This window comes from Callorhinus ursinus, unplaced genomic scaffold, assembly GCF_003265705.2.
Source record: "Callorhinus ursinus isolate GAN/ISIS: 27379988/994484 unplaced genomic scaffold, GSC_fseal_2.0 scaffold10, whole genome shotgun sequence".
Lineage (NCBI taxonomy): Eukaryota > Metazoa > Chordata > Mammalia > Carnivora > Otariidae > Callorhinus > Callorhinus ursinus.
In genome coordinates, this window is record NW_027397072.1 from 53536872 (window position 1) to 53563199 (window position 26328).

The 26328-nt window shown below is 40.7% G+C and overlaps 1 protein-coding gene across 1 annotated transcript in view; it reads left to right on the forward strand.

The window, feature by feature from the left end:
* Positions 1-6063: 6063 nt before the first annotated feature.
* GFPT1 (glutamine--fructose-6-phosphate transaminase 1) overlaps positions 6064-26328 on the forward strand; it is a 55945-nt gene continuing 35680 nt past the window's right edge. Inside the window, exons 1-3 of the mRNA XM_025868547.2 lie at positions 6064-6255; positions 18622-18729; positions 21300-21407. Of these exons, the coding sequence (XP_025724332.1) occupies positions 6249-6255; positions 18622-18729; positions 21300-21407 (223 nt within the window). The 5' untranslated portion in view covers positions 6064-6248. The remainder of the gene's footprint in view (positions 6256-18621; positions 18730-21299; positions 21408-26328) is intronic.

Sequence of the window (26328 nt, forward strand, 5' to 3'; positions counted from 1 at the left end):
TGAGATCGGTAACTATTACTGTCCCCATGAGGCACAGGGAGAAGTACATTTTCCATTGCCATACAACTTCAGTGGAAAAGCCAGGAATATGAACCCTGGCATTCTGGCTGCAGACCCTATATTTTGTCTTAAGGGGATTAGACCCACATACACCTGATGGAGGAGAGCATTCCTTGCCTTCATAGGTGCTGCTTTCTAGTGGGCCAAAGTCTTCCATCTTTTATTTGTTCCTGACTCTAATGAGCCAAAGCAGTGGTATGTGCATATGTGTCCTTCCCTACACCACCACCCTTTTTCCAGCAGTAGGAAGCTAGCTGCTCTTCAGTCCAGTGGGAATTTATATCCCTTTGGGAAAACCCAGCTTTATACTCCATTTCCCCACAACAGAGTTATCTATGCAATCTTGAAAGGGTTCTTGCAGGCTATGCAGAAATGCCTTTGTATCACCTGAAAGAAACTAGGAAATAGTATTTTTTTTTTTCTGTCACCTTACATTTCTAGTGATCTTTCAGCCCTGGGCAGTTCCATGAATGGTCTGTTTCCATTCCAGCTCTGATCACATTCTACAGAACAGAAACAGTAGATAGGACCGGTTAATCTCATGGTTTCCTATTTGTGGACAATTTCTAGGCAGTAGAGTCTAGCAGAGCTAGAAAACTCTGCCCCAGGTTCTGCCTATTGGGAAAAGTTGGAGGCACCGCAGAGAGGAATATAGGGGAATATACTAATTCTAGTGGGAGTCCACATCCTTTGTTCCTAAGCTTGAGGTTTCCTGGTGGGGCAGTCAAGGCTGTGTTCACCTGATGTAGTGGGCATCTTTTGTTTGTGTCTTCTAGGTGTCCCTTCATTTTTTAGAAACACCTTCCCCTTTCCTTTGAGGAAAAGGAGTCTACATGGTGCTGGGGGAATTGCTGGCTCTCTTGTTGGCTCTGTGTGCCTCTGGTGACTCTATGTGGCGCTGGTCAAATTGTCTAATCACAGTGTCCTGCCTTCTACCACACGAATGAGTGGGGCATAGGAGTCTGCATTGGACCCATCCGAATCCTTGCCTAGAATATGAAAAGTGAGGATGGCGGAATAGCCTCTCTCCCCTTGGACTGCAAACTATAAAGATGTGATTCCAGAGGTGTTTGAGGGTCATTTCCCTGTGCGTAAGGTCAGGGAGAGAGAATCAAAGGGAGTTCTCACAATACCATTTGTGTCCCTGGATACAGGTGTGCCTGAAGCTGTGCCCCTGTCCTTTCCAATGACATTAGCCATTAAATCCCCTCTTTAGCTACTTTGAGTGGATTTCTATTCTTTGTCATTAAAAGCTCTATCCTTCAGAAATTTAAAAGAAATTTATATATTCAGCACTGAGAAAATCAGGAAGATCAACATTAAGTAGATGTATTAAGGTTCTCCAGAGAAACAAAATGAATTGTATCTATCTATTTATCTCTCTATAAGTATTTATTTCAAGGAATTGGCTCATGTAATTATGGAGGCTGGCAAGTCTGAAATCTTCAGGGTGGGCTGTCAGACTGGACACAAGGGAAGAGCCAGTGTTGCAGTTGAAGTCCAAAGGTTGACTGCCGCCTAATTCCTTCTTGCTCCAGGGATGTCAGTCTTGTGTTCTATTCAGGTCTTCAACTGATTGTGTGAGGCCCACCTGCATTATAAAGAGCAATCTGCTTTACTCAAAGTCCACTGGTTTAAGTATTAATCTCATCCAAAAGTACACTAACATTCACAATAGTGTTTGACCAAATATCTGGGCACTGTGGCTCAGCCAAGTTGTTACATAAAATTAACCATTATAGAGGGCAGAGTTCGCTTTCATCACCAACTTATTTCTGATTCCTTCTTCCATATCTTGGCCATTTCTTTCTGCATTATCATACTCAATTCCACATGCCCTTATGTTGTCCCTTTTTTGACCAGTGTCATCAGCCAAGGTGATCTCTCCAGATCTGCCTTCTTTCTGGTTTCAGAATCAACTTCATCCACATCAAAACTCTCATTTCCTCAGTGACCTTTTCATACCTGGTATCCAAATAAAAATTAACTCTATATGTAGTGTCACTGTAAAGTGTTAATAGAAGATAATGACTTACTGTAGACCTCCTGGGGGAAGGCGAGGTGCTCTGCCTCAAATATAGAAATACAGATAAGAGTTTAGGCAATGTGATAGGTAAGGAGTGGAGGTAATTTTGGACAAAGGAACTTTGTGGTCACCTTATAATCCCATTTTGTGACTAGTTCTCTATAGTCATGCCCTATGTAACATATGGTTACCTTTTTAATGCTTCCTTTCAAAAAAGAGCACACGCAAAGATGAAAAAAGCATCGTAGTCCATTCTTAGGGAATGAGTTCAGTATTGCTAGACCAGAAGATGCTTGCTTGAATAGAGTAGTGGGAAATGATGCTGATAGAACCGGCAGGAATGAAATCCTGGGTAACTGTGTGTGTGTGTGTGTGTGTGTGTGTACATAGGAGTCTGGACTTAATCCTGCAGCTGAAGGGTACCCACCGAATTGGAAGCAGGGAGAAACAATTAGATTTGTGTTTTTGAATGGTCACTTTGGTGTGAAGGTATATAGGATGAATTGGGATGGTGGTGGAACCAGAGGGGTTCACTGAAGGGGTCTTGCTGAGGCCCTGACTGGTGCCTTTTATTCTTGTGTTCATTTCTTCCATCTCATAGGCCTTAGTAGCTCCATCTGTTTCTTCTTCCTTTGATACTTACCACCATCTTCTCTGCCCACTAGGGTACATTTCTCCACAAGACTCCCTAAAAACTGGGACATTTGTATCCCTGCTCCCCATATTCTTGTTACACACAGGCCTTTCTTTTTTTAATTGAAATATAACAGACATACAACATATTAGTTTCAGGTGTACAACAGAATGATTGGGTATATGTATGTATTGCGTAAGAATCACCACAATAAGTCTTGTTTACACTCATCACCAAACATAATTATAATTTTTTTTCTTATGATAAAAACTTTTTAAGATCCACTCTCTTAGCAACTTTCAAATATACAATGAAGTATTATTAACTATAGTTACTATCCTGTTCATTACATTCCCCAGACCTATAACTGGAAGTTTGTATCTAGGCATTTTTTATTATAATAATTTTATTGCTATTTGTTATTGGAATTCAGGTAAGGGATAACAAAAATCACAAACGTGAGGACATTTAAAAATCTTTTTTTTAAGATTCTATCCATTTGAGGCAGAAAGAGTGTGCGCAGTGCACACCCAAGTGGGGTGAGGGGCAGTGGGAGAGAATCTTTAAGCAGACTACCCCATGAGTGGGGAGTCCCACATGGGGCTTGATCCCACAACCCATGAGATCACAACCTGAGCCGAAACCAGGAGTCTGAGGCTCAACCTACTGAGGCACCCAGGAGCCATCTCCCTGCCCCCCCGTTTAAAAATCTTATAAAGCTATTTTAATTACAGTTCCTTTTCTTTAGAAATGGCAGCTGGAAACCCTAATGGCCTTCTGCCCATCAGGCTATATGGCATGGAGGAGACAGAGCCATCAGGTTTAACAGGAGAAATCTACGAACAGAGAAATGGACTTAAAGAGATGATGACACCATCCTTACCGTCATTCCTTTTTTTTTTAAAGCTTAGTTCAGAACTTTTGATGAGGAGAGAAAATCCTTTCCATTTCTTCAGATGTTTGAATTAGACCCAGATGTCTCCTTTCCTTCACAGATCATTTATTTTCTTCTCCAGCCCCTATTCCCAAAGGTCCAGCTAAGGCAAAGCTCTATAGAGATGGGGGTCAAACAGAATTCTTTCATATTAGTGTCTTGACTGGAGCATAGTTATAAAGGGCTCTTTGTTGCATTGGGTTGGGAAAATATTGACTTTCAAAGTTTCTCTCAACCTCCTCCTTGCCATACATCCTGGCTGGGCAGAAGGCCATTGGGCTTCTAGTTGGTATATCTAAAAAAATGTGGAACCCACAGTATTATTAACTATAATCACCAAGGAGTCAAAGTGTGATTGAACAACACCTTTGTGCACTGCTAGCAAACCTGATGATGACACAAAGAAAGTGCCAGCAGTAGCACCAAAATTCTCATGCTCAAACTAAAATACCTTTGAACCCCTTGCTTTTCTCTTTGTTACCTTGACTCCTTGGCAATATCACTGCAGTCTTACTAGAAACTCTTAGATGAGGGTTCTGAGGCTAAGATGTACATCCACAGTCTTTTGCCTCTTGAATTAAGAAATGTGTTGTCTATTTAACAAACAGCTCACTGTTTTTTTAACTTTGCTCTGGGGTCATTTAGGGGCTAAAGGGCCTGAAATATTAAAGGGCTCTTAGGTGATAAAGACTTCGATTAGTTAAATGTAACATTTTTCTAGCCTCTCTTTGAGGCAAGTAATAAAAAGGCATTTATTTTTCCCTCTAAGAAAATCTGAAAAGCCCTTCCTTCGTTCACTTGATCATATAACAAGTCATAGGAGGTCAATTCCACTAATATGGCTTTTTTCACTCCTTCAAAAACATTTTTTTAAGATATTTTATTCTTTTATTTTTTTAAGTACTCTCTACCCCCAATATGGGGCTCAAACCCATGACTTTGAGATCAAGAGTTGCATGCTTCACTGACTGAGCCAGTTAGGTGCCACAAAAACATTTTGATCCATTATTTTGTGCTAGGGTTTATACTAGGTGTTAGGTATGCAAAGGCTTGTTCTAGCCTCAAGAAACAGCCTCGGAGGGAAATACACACACACACACACACACACACACACACGTCAGAAGTATATTGATTTAAAGGGGGCAGGTCAAAGAATGAGTGCTTAATCCATGTCCTTAAGTCTGTCTAGGGAGAAAAAAATAGGTTTTCCCCAATGGGGTGGGGATTCCATGAAGAGTAACTAATGTGTACAAAATATTTGAGAATGTTGGCGCAGTAGGGAAACGGTGTAGCACTGTTGGGAGTGTAAAGTGCTGGAAGGTGGGGTAGGAAGAGAACAATGGTGTGAGGTAAGCCCAGATAACTAGGGTCAGAAATCCATGCCATGTTCTGTATGCCAATCAAGTTTTTATTTGATCCTAATCTAGAGCCATTAATAGTTATGATAACCATCTACATTTGACTAAAGATACCATTTAAATCTTCCTAGAGCAAATGCTTGGATAATAAATTCTCAGAAACATCATCTCTCTCTGATTAAGTCTCTCTTGGCAGGAGTGGTGCATTAATTCACAGAATTAATCGTCAGTGAGTCAAACGTAAGGCTGTCAAATCTGGGCAATTCCTAGTCTTCTCAGGTGGGCCATCAGAAGTCTGGGCCAGAAGTTTCACAAGCCCAGGAGCACAGTGTTGTATCGTTGAGCTTTACATTCCCCCACCCCCGAATCCGCTCTGCCAAAATCTGGGGGTTAGGGAGGCAATGAATGGGAGTGGGGTGGGGTGCGGAGGGCGTTAGAGGCCAAGCGTATTACACAGAGCTTAAGTCCGGAACTGAATTGCCTGTCACCAGAAAGACTGGACGAACCTGAACGGCGCTTTACATCAAGAATTTTGGTTCCCTTCCTCCCTACCTCATTCAGTTTTCTTTGCAATTTTTCTTCAGCCTTATGTCCCTTTCCAGCCTGACTTGTTTATTTGTTCCCCAGAACCCCCTTTTCAGGTCTCCCGCTTTCTTCCCCTTTCTCCGCCGCTTCGTGGGCTGCCGGAGCCTGGGGCCTTGGGTTGCATTGGGCGCGTGCTCCAATGCTATTTGCTTTGCTGACAATTCCATCCTCCTCTTTCCTTAACGTTCCGTCTTTCCCTGCCAGCCGCTGAGTTTCTTCCTCCCCCATGGCGTGGTTCCTCCAGCTGCTCGCCCGGCGGCCGGGCGGCTCCAGGAACCCCAAGCGGATGCGGCCGCTGGCTGGTGCCACGTCTCAGTCGCCAGCAGGCCAGCGCCTGCGTGGGCTCGAGGGCGGGGCGGGGCGGCGCGGGGAGGCGGGAGCTGCGCGTGAGCGGCGCGGACGAGGCCCAATGGGATCCGCGGGAGGCGGCGGCGGCGGCGCGGTGCGCGCCGAGGGGCGGGGCCCGTCGGCAGTTGCGGGCTAGCCCGGGAGGCCGAGAAGGCTGTCGTTGCTTCGGCCGTCGCATCCCCGAGGGAGTCGTGTTGGCTTGCCCCGGGCCCCCAAGCTCGCCAATCGCCCCCGAGGCTCGTGTGCGCGCTCCCGACCTCGCCAGCCGTTCGCCGCTCGCCCGCGGACCGTGCCTTCTGCATCATGTGCGGTAAGGGGGCTGCGAGCGGGGGGCGTGTTGCGGGGCGGTGCTGGGGTGCGGTGCGGGCGCCGCCGAGGCCGGAGGCGCTGGCGGGAGCGGGAGTGTGAGGGTGTGAAGTCTGGGTGCTGGGTGCGGAGGCCGGCCTCTGCGAGCGGGATGGGGGTGGTGGACCTAGGAAGGCACCTGAGAGGAGGGCGGGCTCTAGAGTGGATCTGGGGGGGCCAAGGGGGGCGGTTTTTCGCGGAGAAGGGAACCAAAATGTAGATAGATGTCTTGGAAAAGGAGAGAGGGCCGAGGGAACTGAGGTGTGGAGCGGTTTGCCTTCAAGAGCCCATCAGGTGAGTGAGCAACCTGTGGAACATCAGGTGAGATCGCTTGAACTTATCTTCCTTTCTTCTAGGTTTTATCTTTTTAAAAATACTTATTTTTAGTTGCTTTCTTTCGGGCAGGCCCAATAGAAACAGAACTATATACAGCTAGAACTACAATGGCATTCCACGTAATCTTACTTCCTGCCACCCCCTGTCTCAACAGAAACCATTTCCAATCAATAACTTGGTGAGTGGGTTTAGAACCTAATCCTGTGGTGGAAGAGGCCCGAAAGTGACCGTAACATGCGTTATCACGTGCACGTGCACACATTTAAAACACCTATGAACACCTTTTATTCCATGTTTTGGGACTTAGTAGTTTTAATATTCCCTAAAACTGTTAGTAAAGGGGACTGTTAGAATTATATCTGAAATGATTGATAAACTCCAAAATAGGTATTTACTTGGCCATTGTCGGTGGAAAGTATTCCTGCTGCTTTTATTGAAATTTATAACCTTACACCTGGAAGAAGGAACACTTTTTTAAGGGAAGTAGTATTGTAATAGAATTGAAGCTATCTGGGAAACTTATTCTTCACAGCCTTTTGCAAGAATATCCTGGGAGGAGGTGGCTTGTACTCATTAGTGTATATTTTTCTTGTATTTAACTTTATGATAATTTCAGCTTCCAAAAATGAGCAGTTTTAAATTTAGAGTAGATTAAAAAAAACACTCAAAACAGAAACATCTATAAATAGTTTCTGAAATTATTAGATTAGAGCTGACTTTGGAATCAGTTATACTTTAGCTGTGCCTAGTTAGTAGAGTGGTTTTGAAAAACATTATTTAGGTTGTAGCTGCGAAGTAGTGAATTTGCAAACTGTTAATCCCCAAGATGCTTCATTTGGTAATTAACTTTTCCTAAATGATGAGGTGTGTGCCTAGTTAAGTACGTGGCTTTCTGGTTGCGGGTCATTTCTTCTTCATCTTGTTTCAGGAAAAAAAAAAGTACCATAAAAGGAAAAATCAGATTTGCTTTAGAAAGGTTCAGATAAGGGTGAGGCTTTGGGGTGGAGACTAGATAAGTAGGAGTTTTCACGCAGCCAATATCCCCATTTCATAGTTTTATTGCCGAGGAAACCACCAGTTAAAAGGAAATATTTGAAGTATTTGAAACATTTCCAAGGTCCTGCTTTTAATCCGGAACAGAGTTTTGCATGGTTCCAGGAATAGAGTTCAGAATTTATTTCCTCTTTAATGTAAATTCTGAAACTTAACTGTTAAAAGGATGACTATTTATTTATTTAAATATTTTATTTTTTTGACAGACACAGTGAGAGAGGGAACACAAGCAGGGGGAGTGGGAGAGGGTGAAGCAGGCTCCCCGCTGTGCAGGGAGCCTGATGCGGGGCTCGATCTTAGGACCCTGGGATCATGACCCAAGCCGAAGGCAGACGCTTAACGACTGAACCACCCAGGTGCCCCTGACTTATTTATTTTCTTCCCATATCTCAATCATTGAAATAAAATTTCTAGGCAGGGGAAGTGAGTGGGAATGAGATTAGATAGGAAAATTTAGAGGTTTACCTTTTTCATTTTAATTTAATTCCAGTGTAGTTAACAGTGTTACATTAGTGTCAGTTGTACGGTGTAGTGATTGAGGGATTCCATACCTCACTCAGGGATCATCATGGACAAGTGCCCTCCTTAATCTCCATCACCTATATCACCCATCCCGGACCCATAGAAGTTTACCTTCTGATTACCTGCTGCCTATTCCAAGTTTTTCTAAAAGATTATTTTATTTCAACACTTTACAGTGTTGAAGCAGAAGAATGAAGGCAGAAAATTCTGTGATACGCTTTTTCCAATCAGATACACTGATAACACTGTCATAATGTTTACCAGCTTATGTTGGGATGTTAATAATGTTAATCAGGAAAAGAAAAAGATTCTACAGTCAAGTAAATTTGGGAAGCAATAGATTAAACAGTGTTGAACTGGCTTTTTTTTTTTTTTTTTGGAAGGTTTCTTGGAACCTTTAGTGGGCTAGTAAGTGTTGTAAATCTCCCAGAGAAGAATAATAGTGTGCCTGTTTTCCAAATTTATTTTATCTTCCTTTTATTCTTGGTTCTTTAGAATACACTTTGTCCTTTTTTATTTGTACTACCTTTTGTTTTGGTAAATGGCAAGTCACTTAAGCTACCCACAGCTTTTAACAGATTGTACTGTTGTTTTTTTAAAATTTTTTTTAATAAATGTAGGGTTATACCCTTCTTTTTTTCTTTTGATTTTTTTTATTACTCAAAACTGCATTTTTAAATTTAGCTTTCTGACTCTGTGCTTGTTGCTTCAACACGTTCAAAACACTGTTCTCCTCAGTAAGCCTAGCATGCTTGATCCAGTCACTGACACAACACACATGGAATCACCGCAGTCTCTGCTGATGTGTTTTTTCCATCTTAGACAACCTCATAAGAACTGTAGGTCTCACAGCACAAACGCCTCGAAAGTTGGCCTGGGCACATGCCACATGTGGATTTTGGTGCTTTTCCAACCTCCTTGGTATAAACGTAAACAATTCTATTACCAGGGGTTTGGGACAGCCTAGTTTTGTTAGAGCCTGTATTTTGGACAGCCTGTGATGGTATGTCATACGTGGGATCATTCTGAATGCCTCTAGACATTGTCCCTGGAAGAGCGGGTATACTCTCTGATCCAGTGGTGTATATAAATGGAATTTTTTGTAAATGGAGCCATATTTAAAAGCAGTAAGGGACCTTATAATTTAAAAGTATCCTGAAATGAATCCTTAAAAAGATTTTTGTAATAATACTATCTAATAGCTTTGGAGGTAATTGAGGGATGCTGAGGCTGGCCCCTAGGATAAATCGTAAAACCAATTCTATTAACATATCCTTGGAAATCATACTGGATATAAAGTAGTTGTGAAAGAAAATAATTTATTTCTTAATAAGTATTTCCTCAATTGTGTTCCCTGGAAAGAGAGAAGTTAATAGGTGCTGGTTATGAGCAATAGAAGGTGGGAAAGAGTTTTATAACACAAGTGTGGGAAGTTCTGCTTTTGGAGATTCACAATTAGTAAGATAAAAGTTTCTAGAAAGTTCTACAAATAAACCTGTTAACTTTAACTCCGTATTTCTTAAACCTTTAATTATGGAACATTTCACCTTATCCCTGTTTAGCATCCTGCAAAATAGTGTTCTCTTTCTGTGGTTTAGGAATTTTTTTTTTGTATGTTAAGAGTATGTTTAATTTTATAAAGGAATTTTTGGCTGTACATTTCAAGTACCTAGAGAGCATAAGAAGATATTTGAAGTGATGGCTTTATATAGTTGGTGCTTTGTCCTTCGGAGAGATAACCAACGTAAGGGAATTGCCTTCAAGGAATTGCTGTCTGGTTGGAGGGAACAGTGAATACGCAGGTGCAACACAAGGTGTGCAACAGCTGTGAGTGTTAGTAGGCATTTCTTGTTAATTGTTCATTGCCATGTTCTGGTCTACAAGTGGGTTGAATAGAAATTCAGAGACTAGTTAGGGGAGGGATGTTCCAGGTAATGGGGCTGTACTTTTTTTTTTTTTTTTTTTAAGTAATCTCTACACCTACTGTGGGGCTCGAACTTAACCCCAAGATCAAGAGTCACATGCCCTGTGGACTGAGGCAGCCAGGCACTCCAGCAGCAGTACTCTTAGGTTGAGGAATAGTGCCAGCTGGTAGAGAATTAGTGCACTGTGAGAGGTATCATTGGTGGCATTTACCCAGCAGTGAATGGAGGCAGAAATAGGCTGAGAACTGTTGCCATGGGGTTTGAAAGAAGAAGTAAAAATTCCAGGAAAAGGGGCCAAAGAGCAATGATTAGAGGCAGAAGAGTTCCAAAGTAGTGTATTGACTTGGACAGAATCTGCAGACGTAGAAGGTCATTCATGTTTAATATTGCAGAGAGAAATTAATTGCATTTGGCTGTAAAGAAATGATTAGAGAAGTTGAGTATATGAAGGCAGAGGCACCTGAGTTTGTGTTGAGGAGGAGGGCATGCATACCAGCAGAGGAGGGAGTATTGTGGAACTGAGGTACCCTGATAGAGTTGAAAAGTTGAGTTCTAGAGCTGTGGTTCTTGACCTATAAGCTGTGAAGTTATTATTGGTTTTCACGGATTGATTCATACTCTAAGCATTGTCTGTAAAGTTGTACAGAAGTTCTAGATCATTGGATAATAAAAATTCAACCCACTATTGTGTAGGATCCTCAGAATATTTTGATGTAATATAGGGCGCCTGGGTGGCTCAGATGGTTAAGCGTCTGCCTTCCACTCGGGTCGTGGTCCCAGGGTCCTGGGATCGCGTCCCGCATCGCTTGGGAGCCTGCTTTTCCCTCTGCTTCTCTCTCTCTCTCTCTCTCCCTCTCTCCCTCTGTCTCATGAATAAATAAATAAAATCTTTAAAAAAAAATAAAAGGTTCTGTTTTTAGAAAGTTGAGGAGTCGCTTATCAAGAGTTACAGGTAGGAGAGACTGGCTTCGAGGAATAGTGTGTGAGATATATTTCTCTATTTCGAGCTCATGGGGAAGGATAAGGCACCCTGGAGTGGGTTTGCCCAGAGGAAGGGGCCTGTGCCTTAGGTGTTCCAGAGGTGTCTGGTGAGCTCTTGTTGGCCCTTGGAAATCCAGGGGAGAGGGTTGTGGATCTCTCACCAGGCTGTATCTGTATCCACAGCTTGTCTCCAGGGTGAACAGCCTCTGGCATGTTGGAACCATGTAGGAAGGGTAGGAGGGTATATACTGTTAAGATGAAGATGAAAGCTTCAATTCTGTGAGAATCTACCAGAAATTGAGAATCTGGGAAGAGAGAAATGGAGTAGTCTAGATTCTAGTTTTAGAATAATATCTGGGGAAGTTTGAAAAGTTGGACAAGCAGTGAATTAACAGGATTGGCCAGCTGTTGGGAGGGCCCATACAAAAGTGGGCCTGAAGTGGATGGATGGACTTAAAGTGGATGGACTCTGATGTAGGCCTGCTCAGGGACTCAGGAGTAAGAGCATGGTGGGCCCAGAGGGGCTGACTTGTCAGGTTGCTGAAAAGTTGTAGTCTGATGAGATTGGTTAGATGGAAGTGGGAAAGATGGAGTGTTTGAAGGCTTGTGAGCAGGAAGTGCATGCTTTTTCTCAGGTAAGATGATGCCATAGGTAGGCTGTGAGGGAGTGTGTAATTAGAGATGTCAGGGTGAACAGTGCTTTGAGTTCCAGAGTGTTAAATGTGCAAGAGAGAAGTGTTACGGAGCTCCTTCCAGTGGCAATGTGTATTTACAACAAAGTAGGGCACACTTGAACCAGCATTTATAAAGAGGGAAAAGATTTTAAATAATTAAAAAACAGTAATAATTGAAATTCTTCATTGTGTCACTCCAAATGTTATAATTTTTTCTTGGTGTTTTTAGGATTGTAGAAAACATAATTTCAATATTTCCTCTTTTTAAAAAGGAAACTTGTGTGTAGGATATGCCTCCATGATTATAGTATTGAATATGTTTTATGATAAGCATCAAGTTTTGATGTGTATATGTTTAATTGCAGCATTGTTTGTAATTACAAAGAGTTAGAAAAACCTCAACAGGAGGGAAATGATTAGGTAAAATAAATCTATTATGGAGTAGTACACAGCCGTTAAATAGAATAGGGTGGATGTGTATATACTGACATAAAAAGATATCCAACATTTTAAGTAAAAGAAACAATATAGGGCGCCTGGGTGGCTCAGTCGGTTGAGCGACTGCCTTCGGCTCAGGTCATGATCCTGGAGTCCCGGGATCGAGTCCCACATCGGGCTCCCTTGCTCAGCAGGGAGTCTGCTTCTCCCTCTGACCCTCCCCTCTCTCATGTGCTCTCTCTCTCTCTCATTCTTTCTCTCAAATAAATAAATAAAATCTTTAAAAAAAAAAAGACTGAATATATTAAAAAAAACAATATAGAGTCATCACATTTATGTGTTAAAAAAAGTGCCCTCTAAAACCATGTTCATCTAGCTTTATATATGTATACTAAAGGACTGTACATATACATAGGTTCATAGCTGAAGGATTGGGACAGTTTGTGTGGGGTTAACAGTAGATATCTCCCTTGTAGGGAGGGAGAAAAAGGAGATTTTCACAATTTTTTAAAAAAGATTTATTTTATTTGACAGAGCACACAAGCTGGGGGAGCAGAAGGCAGAGGGAGAGGGAGAAGCAGGCTCAATCCAGAACTCTGGGATCATGACCTGAGCCACAGGCAGACACCTAACCAACTGAGCCACCCAGGCGCTCCAGATTTTCACAATTTATTCTATAGCATTTGTGTAATTTGAATCTTGAAAGATGATAGTGAATGAAATAGAACTTGCATTATAAGAAAAATTTAAAAATGAAAGTTAAGTGGCATTGCAGATGGATTTTGATTCAGAAACTAAAATTTACAGAATGAATTTGAACACTTACCACTAATAAATTATGATGTCTGAGGTCTCAGAATATTGAAGTTGTCAAAGGAAAAATATGTGAAAGTATTCTTATTTACAAGGATATAAATTCAACCAGGCATATGATCTTTAATAATTTAATTAGTCAGCTAAGTTGCATTCAGTTTTCATTTCAGGAAGGTTTAATGGCCTTTCAACCAAGTGTGTCTATGATCCAGGTCATGTTTGAATATTTTAGGAAAAGTGCTTATTATTGCTTTCATGTCGTTGAATTTAAGTTGCAGTTTTCCAAGAATGATGCCTGTAGGTGCAAACTTCTGCATCATTTAGGGAGATATTTACTTCAAGAATATTCCATTAATAAGAAAACTTATACCCTGGAAGCGTGTGGTGATGTAGGAGTGGAAAATCTCCTGCATTCCATATAGCTACTGTGTGTGGTATTGGAGCAATTCACCCAAGAGCTGCAGAGAGTTGATTTTTAGGCTTTTAGCAGTTAACCTAAAGCAGAGCTGTTTTATGGGAGGTTTGAGAAGACAAGTCAGAGACCTAAAATGGGGCTCATTCTAGTGATTTCTACTCTAATAAACACTATTTTGAGTTATGAATGCCTCCCTTGTGAACATGCCCTGCATGCCTGATTGGCTGGTTATTTGCCATTATATTTTCCCAGCTACCCCATGAATACACATAACCCACCAATCTTATTAGGTGTACTGTTTAGGGGTCACGGGTCAACAGTCTTGGCAAGGGGCTGGTCTGTTAAATTGACAGGTTCAGTCTCTTCTTTATCTCTCATTTCTCTAAGCAAGGATGATTTAGGTTTATCTCCTCCCCCCCCCCTTTTTTTCTTCACCCAACTCTGTTACTTTTTCTTAGAAAACTTCTCTACATAGGTTGTCCTTCCTTTCAATTCTTGTCTGGTTATATAGGGAGAAGTGTTGCTCCAACTTCCTCCTCTGTTCCTCCTCTTCTTTTCTTTGTTCCAAGAGTGAACCAAAAAATGACAGTGATGATTATAGATAATAGTAGTGCTTCCTCTCAAGGAAAAGGCAGGTTTTGAGTTGGAACATGATATATGGTATTTTATTGAATCTAAGATGCCACTGATTGGGAAATGCACCATTTTATAGATCAGAAAGAAAGAGAATATGAATGTCTTAAAATCACTGCTGTCAATATCTGAAGAAGTATTCTGAAGATGCTTTCAGAATATGATAGGCTAGATGATCTAATTATCTGTACTAGTGACAATCTTAACATCACTAATAAGGGACCTATGGACAATATAAAATGCATACATACATTGTGAATAATTCTTGCTTCCATACTTTAACTCAATCAAGTCTTTAGATCTATCTTCCAGTCTACAGGAAATAGAAGGAATAGAGGAATTGGTTAGACTATACTGTGTGGAAACAGACATAGCCAGAAGGTGAGACATTCAACAAGAAAATTGGCCTCAGCTTGCCAGTAAGTCAGTGTCTTGGGGAAAACCGGGCAGTAGGGGAGAGACCATTCTGGATTCAAAGAGACTTTTGAGACATAGCAATCAAATGTGAGGTATGATCCTTTATTATATCCTAGAATGAACAAATCATCTGTAAAAGACTTTTTATAATAGGGAAATTTTATTTTTTTTAAAGATTTCATGTATTTATTGAGAGAGAGTGAGCGAGTACAAGCGTGAGCAGGCGGGGGGTGGGCAGAGGGAGAGGGAGAAGCAGGCCCCCCATGAAGCAGGGAGCCTAACGTGGGGCTCGAGCCCGGGATCATGACCTGAGCTGAAGACAGACTCTTAACTGAGCCACCCAGGTGCCCCAGGGAAGTTTTAAATATGAACATTGTATCAGGTGGTGTTAGCATTATCTTCTTAGGTATGATAATAATGCAATTTTGTGGGGCGCCTGAGTGGCTCAGTTGGTTAAGCGTCTGCCTTCAGCTCAGGTCATGATCCCAGGGTCCTGGGATGGAGCCCTACATCAGGCTCCCTGCTCTGCGGGAGGCCTGCTTCTCCCTCTCTCTCTGCCTGCCACTCTCTGTCTCTGTCAAATAAATAAATAAAATCCTTTTAAAAAAATGCAGTTTTGCAGAAAAATGTCCTCAAATTTTATATGTTACTTTGCTTTTATTCTTAACAGAATACAATTGACCCTTGAACAACATGGGGTTTGGGGTGCCTACCCTCACCCCCCTGCAGTGGAAAATCCGAGTGTAACTTTTGACTCCCCCAAAACTTAACTACTCATAGCCATGTGTTGACTGGAAAGCTCACCAATAATGTAAACAAAGCTCAACCGAAAACATTAATACATGTTTTGCGTGTTACATGTATTATATACTGTATTCTTACAAAAGCTAGAGAAAAGAAGATGTTATTAGGAAAATCATAAGGAAGAGAAATACATTTACAACACTGTACTGTATTTATGGAAAAATTCACACATAAATGGACCTGTGCAGTTCAAACCTGTGTTCAAGGGTCATCTGTACTCTGAAAATAATGAGGCTCTTCACCAGGTTTCCAATTTTAATTTGGTAGATACACTGTACACAGAACAAAATCATGTAAATGTTTTAACAAAGAAGTGAGGCCCAGAAGTGTAGTGTGTATGGTATTTTAAAAATGTCAAATTCAGTTGGAATAGTTCTAAAGCAATCACAAGAATTTTCAGAAACTACAGAACATCTAGCTGGCAAGGACTGTAGATGTCCTCAAATGTCAGGCAATATGTCGCCCTTGTGCTATCACTTTGCACTTCCTAGTAATACGTGTTGCTTATCAATCATGGCTTTCCTTCCTGTTTAGGAAATGGGGCCACTGAAATCAGTGTTTTCTACAGCCACTACCAATTAATAACTTGGTACTTGCTGTGAAACCTATTTTACCACCTCTCAGTCAAACCCATTCATTTTGCAGAGGAGGAGCTGAGGCAGAGTGGTATGGTGGAAGGTTTGAGGACATACATGAGTTAAAAGAGTCGCAGGATTTCTTCAGTGCCAGAGTACTTTATGAGCTAACAGATGTTTAGTGTGAATTTTATTAGTTTCTCAAATAGTTACCATTTTAGAAGTTTGTTTGGAGTTGGGTATTTAGAAGATCCCTTTCGCCATGAAATGATACTCAGGATCTCAAGAGCAACACACTAAGCCGGTGTAAACCAGAGATTGAAGTTAGAAACAGTATCAAAGGTGAATGCTATTACTGAGTTCCATGTATTGGATATCGTGAATTTAATATTGCAATACTCTGAATTTTCTTTTAAAAAATCGTGTTGAGGGGCGCCTGCATGGCTCAGTCGTTGAGTGTCTGACTTTGGCTCAAGTTGTGGCCCCAGGGTCCTGGGATCGAGCCCTGCATTGGGCTCCCTGCTTGGCGGGAAGCCTGCTTCTCCTTCTCCCACTCCCCCTGCTTGTGTTCCCTCTCTCGCTGTCTCTCTCTCTGTCAAATAAATAAATAAAACCTTTAAAAAAATAAAAAAAATATGTTGAGTCTCTGATTTGTTTTACGAACAGTTGGTTTTATATCAGCATTTACATTGACTTTTTAAAAATTGTTATTCACTTATGTTTAATCTTTAATTCTCTATATGTATTACTTTCACCATCAGAATTACATTTCTTAAAAAAAGAGAGATGACTTAGTAGTGAGTTTTCTGGTTTGTGCTGCATTATTGGGATTTGGCAACTCTGGATTTCCTCTTCAGGATTTCCTAGAGCCCCTCAGATGGCAAACAGCTCCTAGCAGTGTAATGTGTTTTATTGTTTAATGACTTTCAAATGAGCTTGATTGTATCCTCCTTTAGCAGATTATTTAGCTGATGCTCATCACTGTGGTAGAGAGTAGACTAGTTGAGAATCAGTGTTTCATTAGATCATTTATATTACAATCTTATTTTGGGAGAAGATTCATCTTCTGTGAATTCATTTAATCCGTATTAATTGCCAGTGACCCATGGTGGGGGAAAATGTAGAACCACACAGAAGTTTCGTTTAGAGTCGGGTTATTAGTTGAGTTCATTTTCCAGATAGTTTATGAAGGCGTAGCAGTCAATAGGAACTGCCGCCCTCACTCAGGGTTGTGGTGCTGTGCAAGTGACGTGCTTGTACAACACATGATAAAAAAAAATCTTTACAAATGTAAGGCTTTAAAAAAAAAAAAATGAACCGGGGCCACCTGGGTGGCTCAGTTGGCTGAGCGACTGACCCTTGGTTTTGGCTCAGGTCGTGATCTCATTGGTTGTGGGATCGAGCCCTTTGTGGGGCTCCACACTCAGCGGGGAGTTGGCTTGAAGATTCTCTCCCCGATTCTCCCCCCACTTACTCATGTGCTTGCTCTCTCAAATAAATAAAATCTTAAAAAATAAAAATAAATATATGCACAAAATACAGGATTTCTATAGTGTTTGGTCTCATACTGCCTTTTTTGGGAAAGTTCAGACAGTTGTTTTCATTTTGTTTTGGATTGTAGTGTTAAATGTGGATTTCCTTTTTTTTTTTTTTTTGAAGAGCATGATAGTTTATCTGAAAAAACTGCACTGTATCAATCATGGTGATCATGCACATGATGACTTTTTGTTGGATATTAACATTATGGTTTTTTTTTTTTTTAAAGAATTTGTTTATGAGAGAAAGAGAGAGCGAGTGTGCACATGCACGAGCAGGGAGGAGAGGGAGAAGCAGGCTCCCCACTGAGCAGGGAGCCCAATGTGGGGCTCGATCCCAGGACCCTGGGATCATGATCTGAGCCGAAGGCAGATGCTTAACAATTGAGCCACCCAGGCGCCCCATGCTGCTGTTTTTTAAAATGTGGATTTCCTTTACCTGTTTTCTGCCTGTTTGCTTTTTTGGTTCAATTCACATTGTAGTACTAGTCCTTTTATTCTAATTTTGCTTTTCCAAATAAGTGCTCCTTTTTTATGAATTCTCAGTAGGTGTTAACATTTATCATAATAGTTGTTTATCTTTTGGTAGTATCTGGTGAACAACTGATTCATTCAACAAATGCCATTTTCCCTTATGAGGATTATATAAATATTTTGGTCCATTTTCCCCTATTATTAAGTTATTTAGTTTGTATTTTTCACATCATTAATATTTATTTATGTTTATTCTTATATGTTACTGATACCATAATCATTGGAAATAAGAAAAATTATTCCATCTGCCTAGTTTTGTAGGGTCCATGTGTTGCTTAAAATACTTATTTCAGAAAATGTTTTCCTGTAAACAGTGCTCAATACATAAGACATAAACCACAAATTTGTTGATTGGTTAATTTTTTAAAGTTAAATTTTACTTGACAAAGTGGCAGTGATGGAAGATATGTGACTAGCCTTATAAGCTTCTTTGCAAACACTAAACATTTATTTTGACAATTTTGCTTCAGTCTTTTATACTAAGGAGAAATACACCTTTGTAAAAGTTTCACCACCTTTAAATAATTTGAAGTGATAATTTTTCTTTTTTAAAGATGACTCTAGCTTCATATTTCTGCACATCTTAGACAAAATTATGCAAATTAGGATTTTGTCATAATTATGTCAATTTTGCTTCATTAGTCATATTTTTTATTAAATATTTGTTCATTTGCAGGTATATTTGCTTACTTAAACTACCATGTTCCTCGCACAAGACGAGAAATCTTGGAGACCCTAATCAAAGGCCTTCAGAGACTGGAGTACAGAGGATATGATTCTGCTGGTATTTCCTTTTAAAAAAATATAAGTTTTGCATGATTCTTGAATCTAAATAAAGAGGTTTTTTGTTTGTTTTAGTTGACTAGATTCTTTAGTAATATCTGTTTTGAGTAAACCTAAAAACAAGAATTTTTGTCCTTTGTCATGTTTAAAGGGTTTATACATATAATTTCAATAGTATTACCATTTCTCCTACTTCTTAAGGATATCTGCCTTTGTTAAGAATGTTACTGTAAAAACATAAATCACCTGGGGCACTTTCATGGTAGAACACAGTTCTTGAAGGCCTTATTTTATAAATTGTCTTTTTTCTTTCCTGTAATTTCTTTTTCTCCAAGGATTCCCTGATGTTGGCATATACACTTAACCTGAGATTCTTCTACCTTAAATAAATGACAAAGCAAATAAAAATAACTTTTTGTCAACTTTGTGTTCTACTCTGGCTCCTTAACTGTGTCAGGGGTCTCCGTGACCGCCCTTGGTTCTGGTGACTCCCGAGGATGACTGAGCATATAGTGGAACTCATAGCTATGCTTTATTACAATAAAAGAATACAAAGCAAAATCAGCAAAGGGAAAAGGTGCATGGGGTGAAGTCTGGAGGATAATGAGGCACAAGCTTCTGAGAGTTCTCTCCTAGTGGAGTGACACAGTGTATGCTTAATTCCCCAGCCAGTTGTGACAGTGTGTGTGAAATGTATATCAGAGAAGCTCATTAGTCACTTAGTGCCCACACTTTTATTGGAGGCCGGTCACATAGACACCCTCTGCCTAATGCATACCAAAATTCTAGACTCCCAGAATGGAAGCAGATGTTCAGCATAAGCCACATTGTTTGCACAGTTAGGTGCAGTAAGCCATTCTTAATCAGTTAGGTAACCATCCTGAAATCCAAGTTCCCAGACGCCAACCAGGGGCCAACTTTGCAAGCAGACCTTTCTAAGGAAAGTGGTGTCAGGCTTGCTCTGTTAAGTCTTTATTCTTGATATGGCCAATGTTAATAGGCATTTATTTTCTATGACTTTCCTCGGTTAATGGAAAGTGAACTCTTCAGCTTGTTTGTTCTTAAAATTCTCTCCTTCCTTAGCCTCTCTGACAACATATATTCTCTTCCTAACATGCTGATTCTTTTCTGTCTGCTTTGAGGGTTCCTTTTCTTCCACTTTTTGCTTAAATATTAATGTTTTTTCAAGATTGTTTCCTAGGCCCATTTTTCTTACTTTGTATCTTCATGGGTGAGCTCTGACTTCATCAGCCTCCTATATGTCGGTGACTTATAACGCACCTGAATTTCCCAAGCCACAGACCTTTATTTCCAACTGCCCCTTAGAAATTTCTTCCTGGAGAAACCATGATACTGTAAACTTTGCACATCCAGAACTGAACTGAATACACTCCCCATTCTGTACTTTTTGTGTTCCTTTATTCAGTAGTCATTCAACAAGTGAGCCTAGGAGGTATCCCGGACTCAGGCTGCATTCTCACATTGCATCCAGACAGTTCTACCCTCCGTATCACTAATCTCTGTCTTCATCACCACCGTTTGGTTCACGGCCTCCTCATTTTTGCTTGGCTATAGCTAGATCTTTTTTTTTTTTTTTAAAGATTTTATTTATTTATTTGACAGAGAGAGAGAGATAGCGAGAGTAGGAATACAAGCAGGGGGAGTGGGAGAGGGAGAAGCAGGCTTCCAGTGGAGCAGGGATCCTGATGCGGGACTCGATCCCAGGACCCTGGGATCATGACCTGAGCTGAAGGCGGACGCTTAATGACTGAGCCACCCAGGTGCCCCTATAGCTAGATCTTTTTTTTTTTTTTAAGATTTTATTTATTTGACAGAGACACAGCGAGAGAGGGAACACAAGCCAGGGGGAGTGGGAGAGGGAGAAGCAGGCTTCCTGCTGAGCAGGGAGCCCGATGTGAGGCTTGATCCCAGAACTCTGGGATCATGAGCTGAGCTGAAGGCAGACGCTTACACAACTGAGCCACCCAGGCGCCCCTAGCTAGATCTTCTGATAGCTGGTTTCTTCTTCGCTTTCTCCCCTTCAGTCTGTACTCTCTTTCCAAAGAGAGTTTTCGAAACATTTTTGCCATGTGATTTCTTGATTTGAAACTACTCAGTGCTTTTCCAGTACCTTCAGGTCACTTTTTCAAATTTTTTAGGAACTTAAGTAGAATTTTGAGAATTGTTTCCTGATGTTCCTTCCTTCTTCCCCTTCTGAAGTGGGTGCTGACCTTCTGTGTTTCGCCATTGTGCTCCGGTTGCCACCCAACTTGTAGGACTTGTTTTTTTTTTTTTTAAACCTGTAGCACTTTTATTATAACTCAAACCCACACTGTATTGTAATTATTTTTTCCCTGTCTTCTGAATAGACTGTTAGAAATTTGAGGGAAACAATGGAGTTATTTTCATTTTTGTTTCTAGCAGCTTTCGTGTTTCTTGACATATAATGTCAGTAAATGTGAATTGATGAACAAATAAATTAGATGAAAAAATAATTTTTAATTAAAAATTTTGCCTCACGATGGTAATCTAAGTTTCTAAATCTTGCTTTTCTGCCTCTGGATGATTTAGGTGTGGGAGTTGATGGAGGCAATGACAAGGATTGGGAAGCCAATGCCTGCAAGATACAGCTCATTAAGAAGAAAGGGAAAGTCAAGGCACTGGATGAAGAAGTTCATAGTAATGTACTTAGTTTGAATTTTGTCCCCCCTCCCCTCCCTTTGCTTCCTTCTCCCTTCCCTACCAAATTCTCTTCCCATATTTTGGGGTCCATTTTAAGTATAGTGGTATTTAAAGTTGAGGGGAGGGAAGAAAGATAGTTTTGTTATTGTCTCTACTAGTGTACAATGTACCTTAGTTTCAGAAATGACCATATTAACTAGGGAAGGAAAATAGGTACATTGTGTTCATAGCAAGCTCAGTATCCTAAAATGAAGTAAACACCATTCCTGAGGAAGGACCTTTCATAGGACAAAAGGTATTTTTAGTGGTGCCCTTATTCTAGTGTCTTCACTTGGTTGCTTTCACTTTGGAGTAAACTATATGTCCTTTGGACATATAGTCAGTCTAGATGACTGTTTTTAGTAGATCTGATATAATCAGGTAAGTGTCGTATTTTTCCTTCAGGATTTTCTTCCCTGGCATGAAGTAGTTGTCCAGAGATACATGCTTCATTAAAGAGGATATACTTTTCAGTATTTAGTTCATAACATTATGCTTATACATTTTAATTTGTCACAGGAAACTTAAAAACAAAAGCTTTGAAGTAAATTGACTGGGAAAAAAAAAACACTTAAAACAAATTTTCCACAGGGGCGCCTGGGTGGCTCAGTCAGTTAAGTGTCTGATTTCTTGGTTTCGGCTCAGGTCGTGATCTTAGGGTCATGAGATCGAGCCCTGCATCAGGCTCCGTGCTGGATGTGGAAACTGCTTAAGATTCTTTCTCTCCCTCTGCCCCTACCCCGCTCTCTCTCTCTCTCTCAAAAAAAAAAAAAAAAAAACCTTCCACAAAACCCAGGAAACAGTTGTTTTTATGTACCTGCTCAAATGGATGCCACTGTAATCATGGTAAAGGAGTGCAGGTAGAAGAGAAAAATGATGGACTTAGTCACTTTTTTTTCCCCCACATAAGCCGAATGTTTAGCTTTGTAGTACTTGCTGAACATACTTGATCAATACTTATTTTGCATGGATCATGGGTAAGATTAGTTTAGGGATGAGGCAGGCACCCAAATAACTATACCTCAAAAACTGTAGTATAAATATTCGACCTACTGTGTGTACTGCATCCTGTATACCAGGCTGATTATAGTAGTTTCCCTAGGTGAGAATAAACAAGTTGCTTAAGGATTCAGGGGAGAGCTAGTTCCTGCTTGGGGTTGGGGTTGGAGAGACTTGGTATATGGAAGGAATGGCTGCTGATTCCATTTGGGCAGTCAAGGTGAGAAGGGAGGACCTCCTGAGTAGAATAGCGCAGGCAAAGGTAAGAATAGGGAAGCCAACTTTGGTAGCATGGTGGGTAGTCCTTTTACTCTGCATTGTTGGTAGATGAGTGTGGGAGGCTAGAAGACAGACTGTAACCAGAATCACCATCTTTGCATATCAACATATTGAAATATGCCGCCTCCTGAAGGAAAGTCAGGAAGGGAGTCAAGAAATGGGAACTTGCAGACATTACTGGTGAATTTGTGATAAATCACTTTGAAGAGGAAGCTGGCAGTGTCTAAATGCGAGGTGCCTATACCCTGTGACCCACCGCTTCCATTCTTGGGCATCTACTTGAAAGAAGCTATGGACAAGGAGACATGACAAGATTCGTTACAGCAAAATGTAGAAACAGCCTAAATGTCTACCAGTAAGAGAAGGGAGATTAAGAAACACAAAAGAATACTAGTATTTGTGAACGCATGTTAGTGTATTAGATGTTTAAAGGCACAGGTGGGCAAGCTCTCCAACTCGAGAATCCCTTGGGGAGGAACGGGATGAGGCCAGGGCATAGGGGAGGCATCAACTGCCTCCTTTTATTTTAGATCTTAGAATCTAAAGCACAAAATGGTTAGATGTTCGCATTTGTTAACTCTGGGTGTGGGTATATGGATGTTTGTGGTGTTCACTTTATCACTCCTAGTAAGTTTCAGTGTTTGACCTGTTAAGACTTCCTTTGAAGGAAGTCATCAAAGGAAAGGCCATTAGATTGGTTATTGGTAACTTCTGACTTAGATAGTAATAGCTAACATTTATTGTTGCTTTCTGTGTCCTAGGCACTCTACTAAGTGTCTTACTAGTCCTCAGTATAACCCATGAAGTGGGGGTATTATCGTCCTCATTTTGCAGATGAGGAGATGGAAACACAGGAGTAAGTACTGTCCAGAGGAAGAGGTGCTGTCATTAGATGGTGTCGGCAGTAAACGCAGTGAAGTTTGGGGACAAAGGAAGGCTGCTATTTGTAACAAAAATTTAAGATTTTTAAAATATATCATAAGATTTAAAGCATGAGTGGCTATACGTTAACATTGTTACCTCTGGATGTAGGTATTTGAGTGTTTTATTATTGCCTACACATTTAAATATGTTTGAACTATTTTTTTTTTTTTTAAAGAAGGATGACATCTGAGAAAAGGCACGTGGATATAGGGGTGCATGTGGGGGGAAAGACAGAAGATGCAAATAAGCAAATTACAGAGGCATCACAGCTCAGAAGGGTCAAGGCACAGGTAGGAAGTTAGCCTTTATAGCAGTCAAAGGTAAAAGAAAAGCGAAGTGCAGCAGTTATATGAGGTGAAGGGAAAAAGCTCAGTAAAGGGGATATTGAGGTACTGTCCAGGTAGGATTGAGGCTTAAGGAGAGAGATGTCATGAGCTGTTGGGAGAATTGAGTGAGCTTTTGGCATAATGAATAAGGAACATGGGGACATGCTCCTGTGTGGCAACAGTAAAATAAGTTTAGTGATTACCATAAACTTGAAATGGACTCAATTTATAGAATTTTCTAACTCTCTTCAGTGTTCTTTGGCAGTTTGTGGGTGGGGAGAAGAGAGGACTGGGTGTGGAAGTTATCTAAAGTTAAGGCTCAACAGAGGGCTTTAGAACAGGGGTAACAGTGAATAGGAAGGGTCAAGGACTGGGAGTCATGATAAATCTATAAAACATGAAATTTCTTAGAAATATGCTTATTATCATCGTAATGATTTTTTCTTACTAGGCTTTAGGTAATTTTGGCAACAGTGAAATAGGTATGATAATTACTGCGAATTTGAATTGGATTCAGTCTGTAGACTCTTGTTACTTTCTTCAGTGTTGCTTGCCAGCATGGCCATGGGGTGGGGGTGGGGGGTGGGTGCCTTGATTATAATTAGCCTAATAACAAAGTAATCAGATGTTTTCATTGCTTGCATTAGCCTGTTGTGATAAACAGTAATACTTTACTTTTCTGGAGGTTGTTTATCAGGTCACCTTAGTTATTCAGGACACAGTTAAGCCAGGAAAGAATACACTGATGATTTTATCTGTTGGTTGATTGAGCCATCCAACAAAAAATTTGAGTAACTGTGCTATATAGCTTATTGCTTGGGATTCAAAGATAATAAGGCAAGCTGCTAGAACTTAAATCCTGGTAGAAGCCAGGTTGACACATGTCAAATGTCACAATAGTACAGCAGAGTATACCATTGTGGTTTTAATTTCTGGCTCTGGAGTCAGCTGGACTTGGGGTCACATCCTATCTCTGCTTCCTGTTGGGCCTAGGGCAGGTTCTCTGACCTCTTAGAGCCTCAGTTTCTTTATCTATAAAATGGGGATAAGAGTACCTAACAGAGCATTGTAAAGATTCAGTAACAAAATGATTATTTCTTAAATACTTACTCTGTTCCAGCCATTGTACCAGGCCCTGGTGACACAATAGAGAACAAAATAGGCAAACTCTCTGGCCTGATGGAGCTTACTGTCTAGTGAGAGGGCCAGACAACAAACAAATATATAACGTTAGGTAGTGATTAGTGCTATGAAGAGAAAGTGTAGTAGAGGTGACATGTAAGTAGAGAATGCATTATTGTCTGAAGGGGGAAATTTTAGGCAGAGGAACACCCAAGTGCAAAGACTCTAGTGGGCATGGCCTGTTTATTGCTGAAAGTCTGTGGGCTAGAGCACAGTAAGTGAGGGGGAGAGTGCAGGAGATGAGCTGGAGAGGTGACTGAGGACGAGGTCATGTAGGGTCTTCAGAAAGATGGATTTTACTTCATGTGCCATGTGAAGCCATTGGGAAGATTTTGCATTAGGGGATTGACATGATTTAATGGGATCATTTGGTTAGTGTGCAAAGACTAGATTGTACAGAAGGAAGGTTGGATGTTGGGAGACCGGTCAGGATTCTGTTGAAGTAGTTTAGTTGATGGTTGCTCGGGTCATACTGTTAGGGATAGGGCAATGAGAAGTCTTAAGTCCTAGCATCAGGTAAGTTCTCAGTAAATGGTGGGTGTTATTTGCAAAAGGTGTGTTGAGGGCTTTGAGGGGTGATGGGCGAGGTGGGGGAATGAGAATGTAAAGGCAGCTGGGGCCAGATGGTGGAGGGCCTCGTACCCACAGAAAGGCACTGGGACTTTATCTTGTGAGAAAATGGCTCTCTGGCTCTATGTGAGAATTTGAGGATCTTTTTATAAATCCCTGTGAGCAGGATTAAGATGATTCATATGGGTAGCTAGGAATGCAAACCACTTTTTAAGCAATGGGCATCTGTTCAAGGATTTTAAGCATTGTGTTTTGATCACATTTGTGTGTTAGAATGATGTCTGATTAGCCAATATAAAAACCATAAAGACTGTGCTAAAATAAAACACAGGGACTTTCCTATTTGAGACTTCTGAGCAGTTTGCTCTCTTAATTTAGGCCTAATTCTCATAGGCTTGGTTATTTGGTTTCTTTGCCAAATGAATTTTATATTTAGGAAATCAGAAGGGGGGCATTACTAGTAAATACTAGAACTGCCTTTTTTTTCCTTTGGAAAAAGCAGGAAGAGATAGCTTATAGGGAAAAGGAATCAGAATAGCTGCTTTTCAAGATAAAGGAATATTCTTTATATAACCCCATACTTTCATGGTGTTCTATTC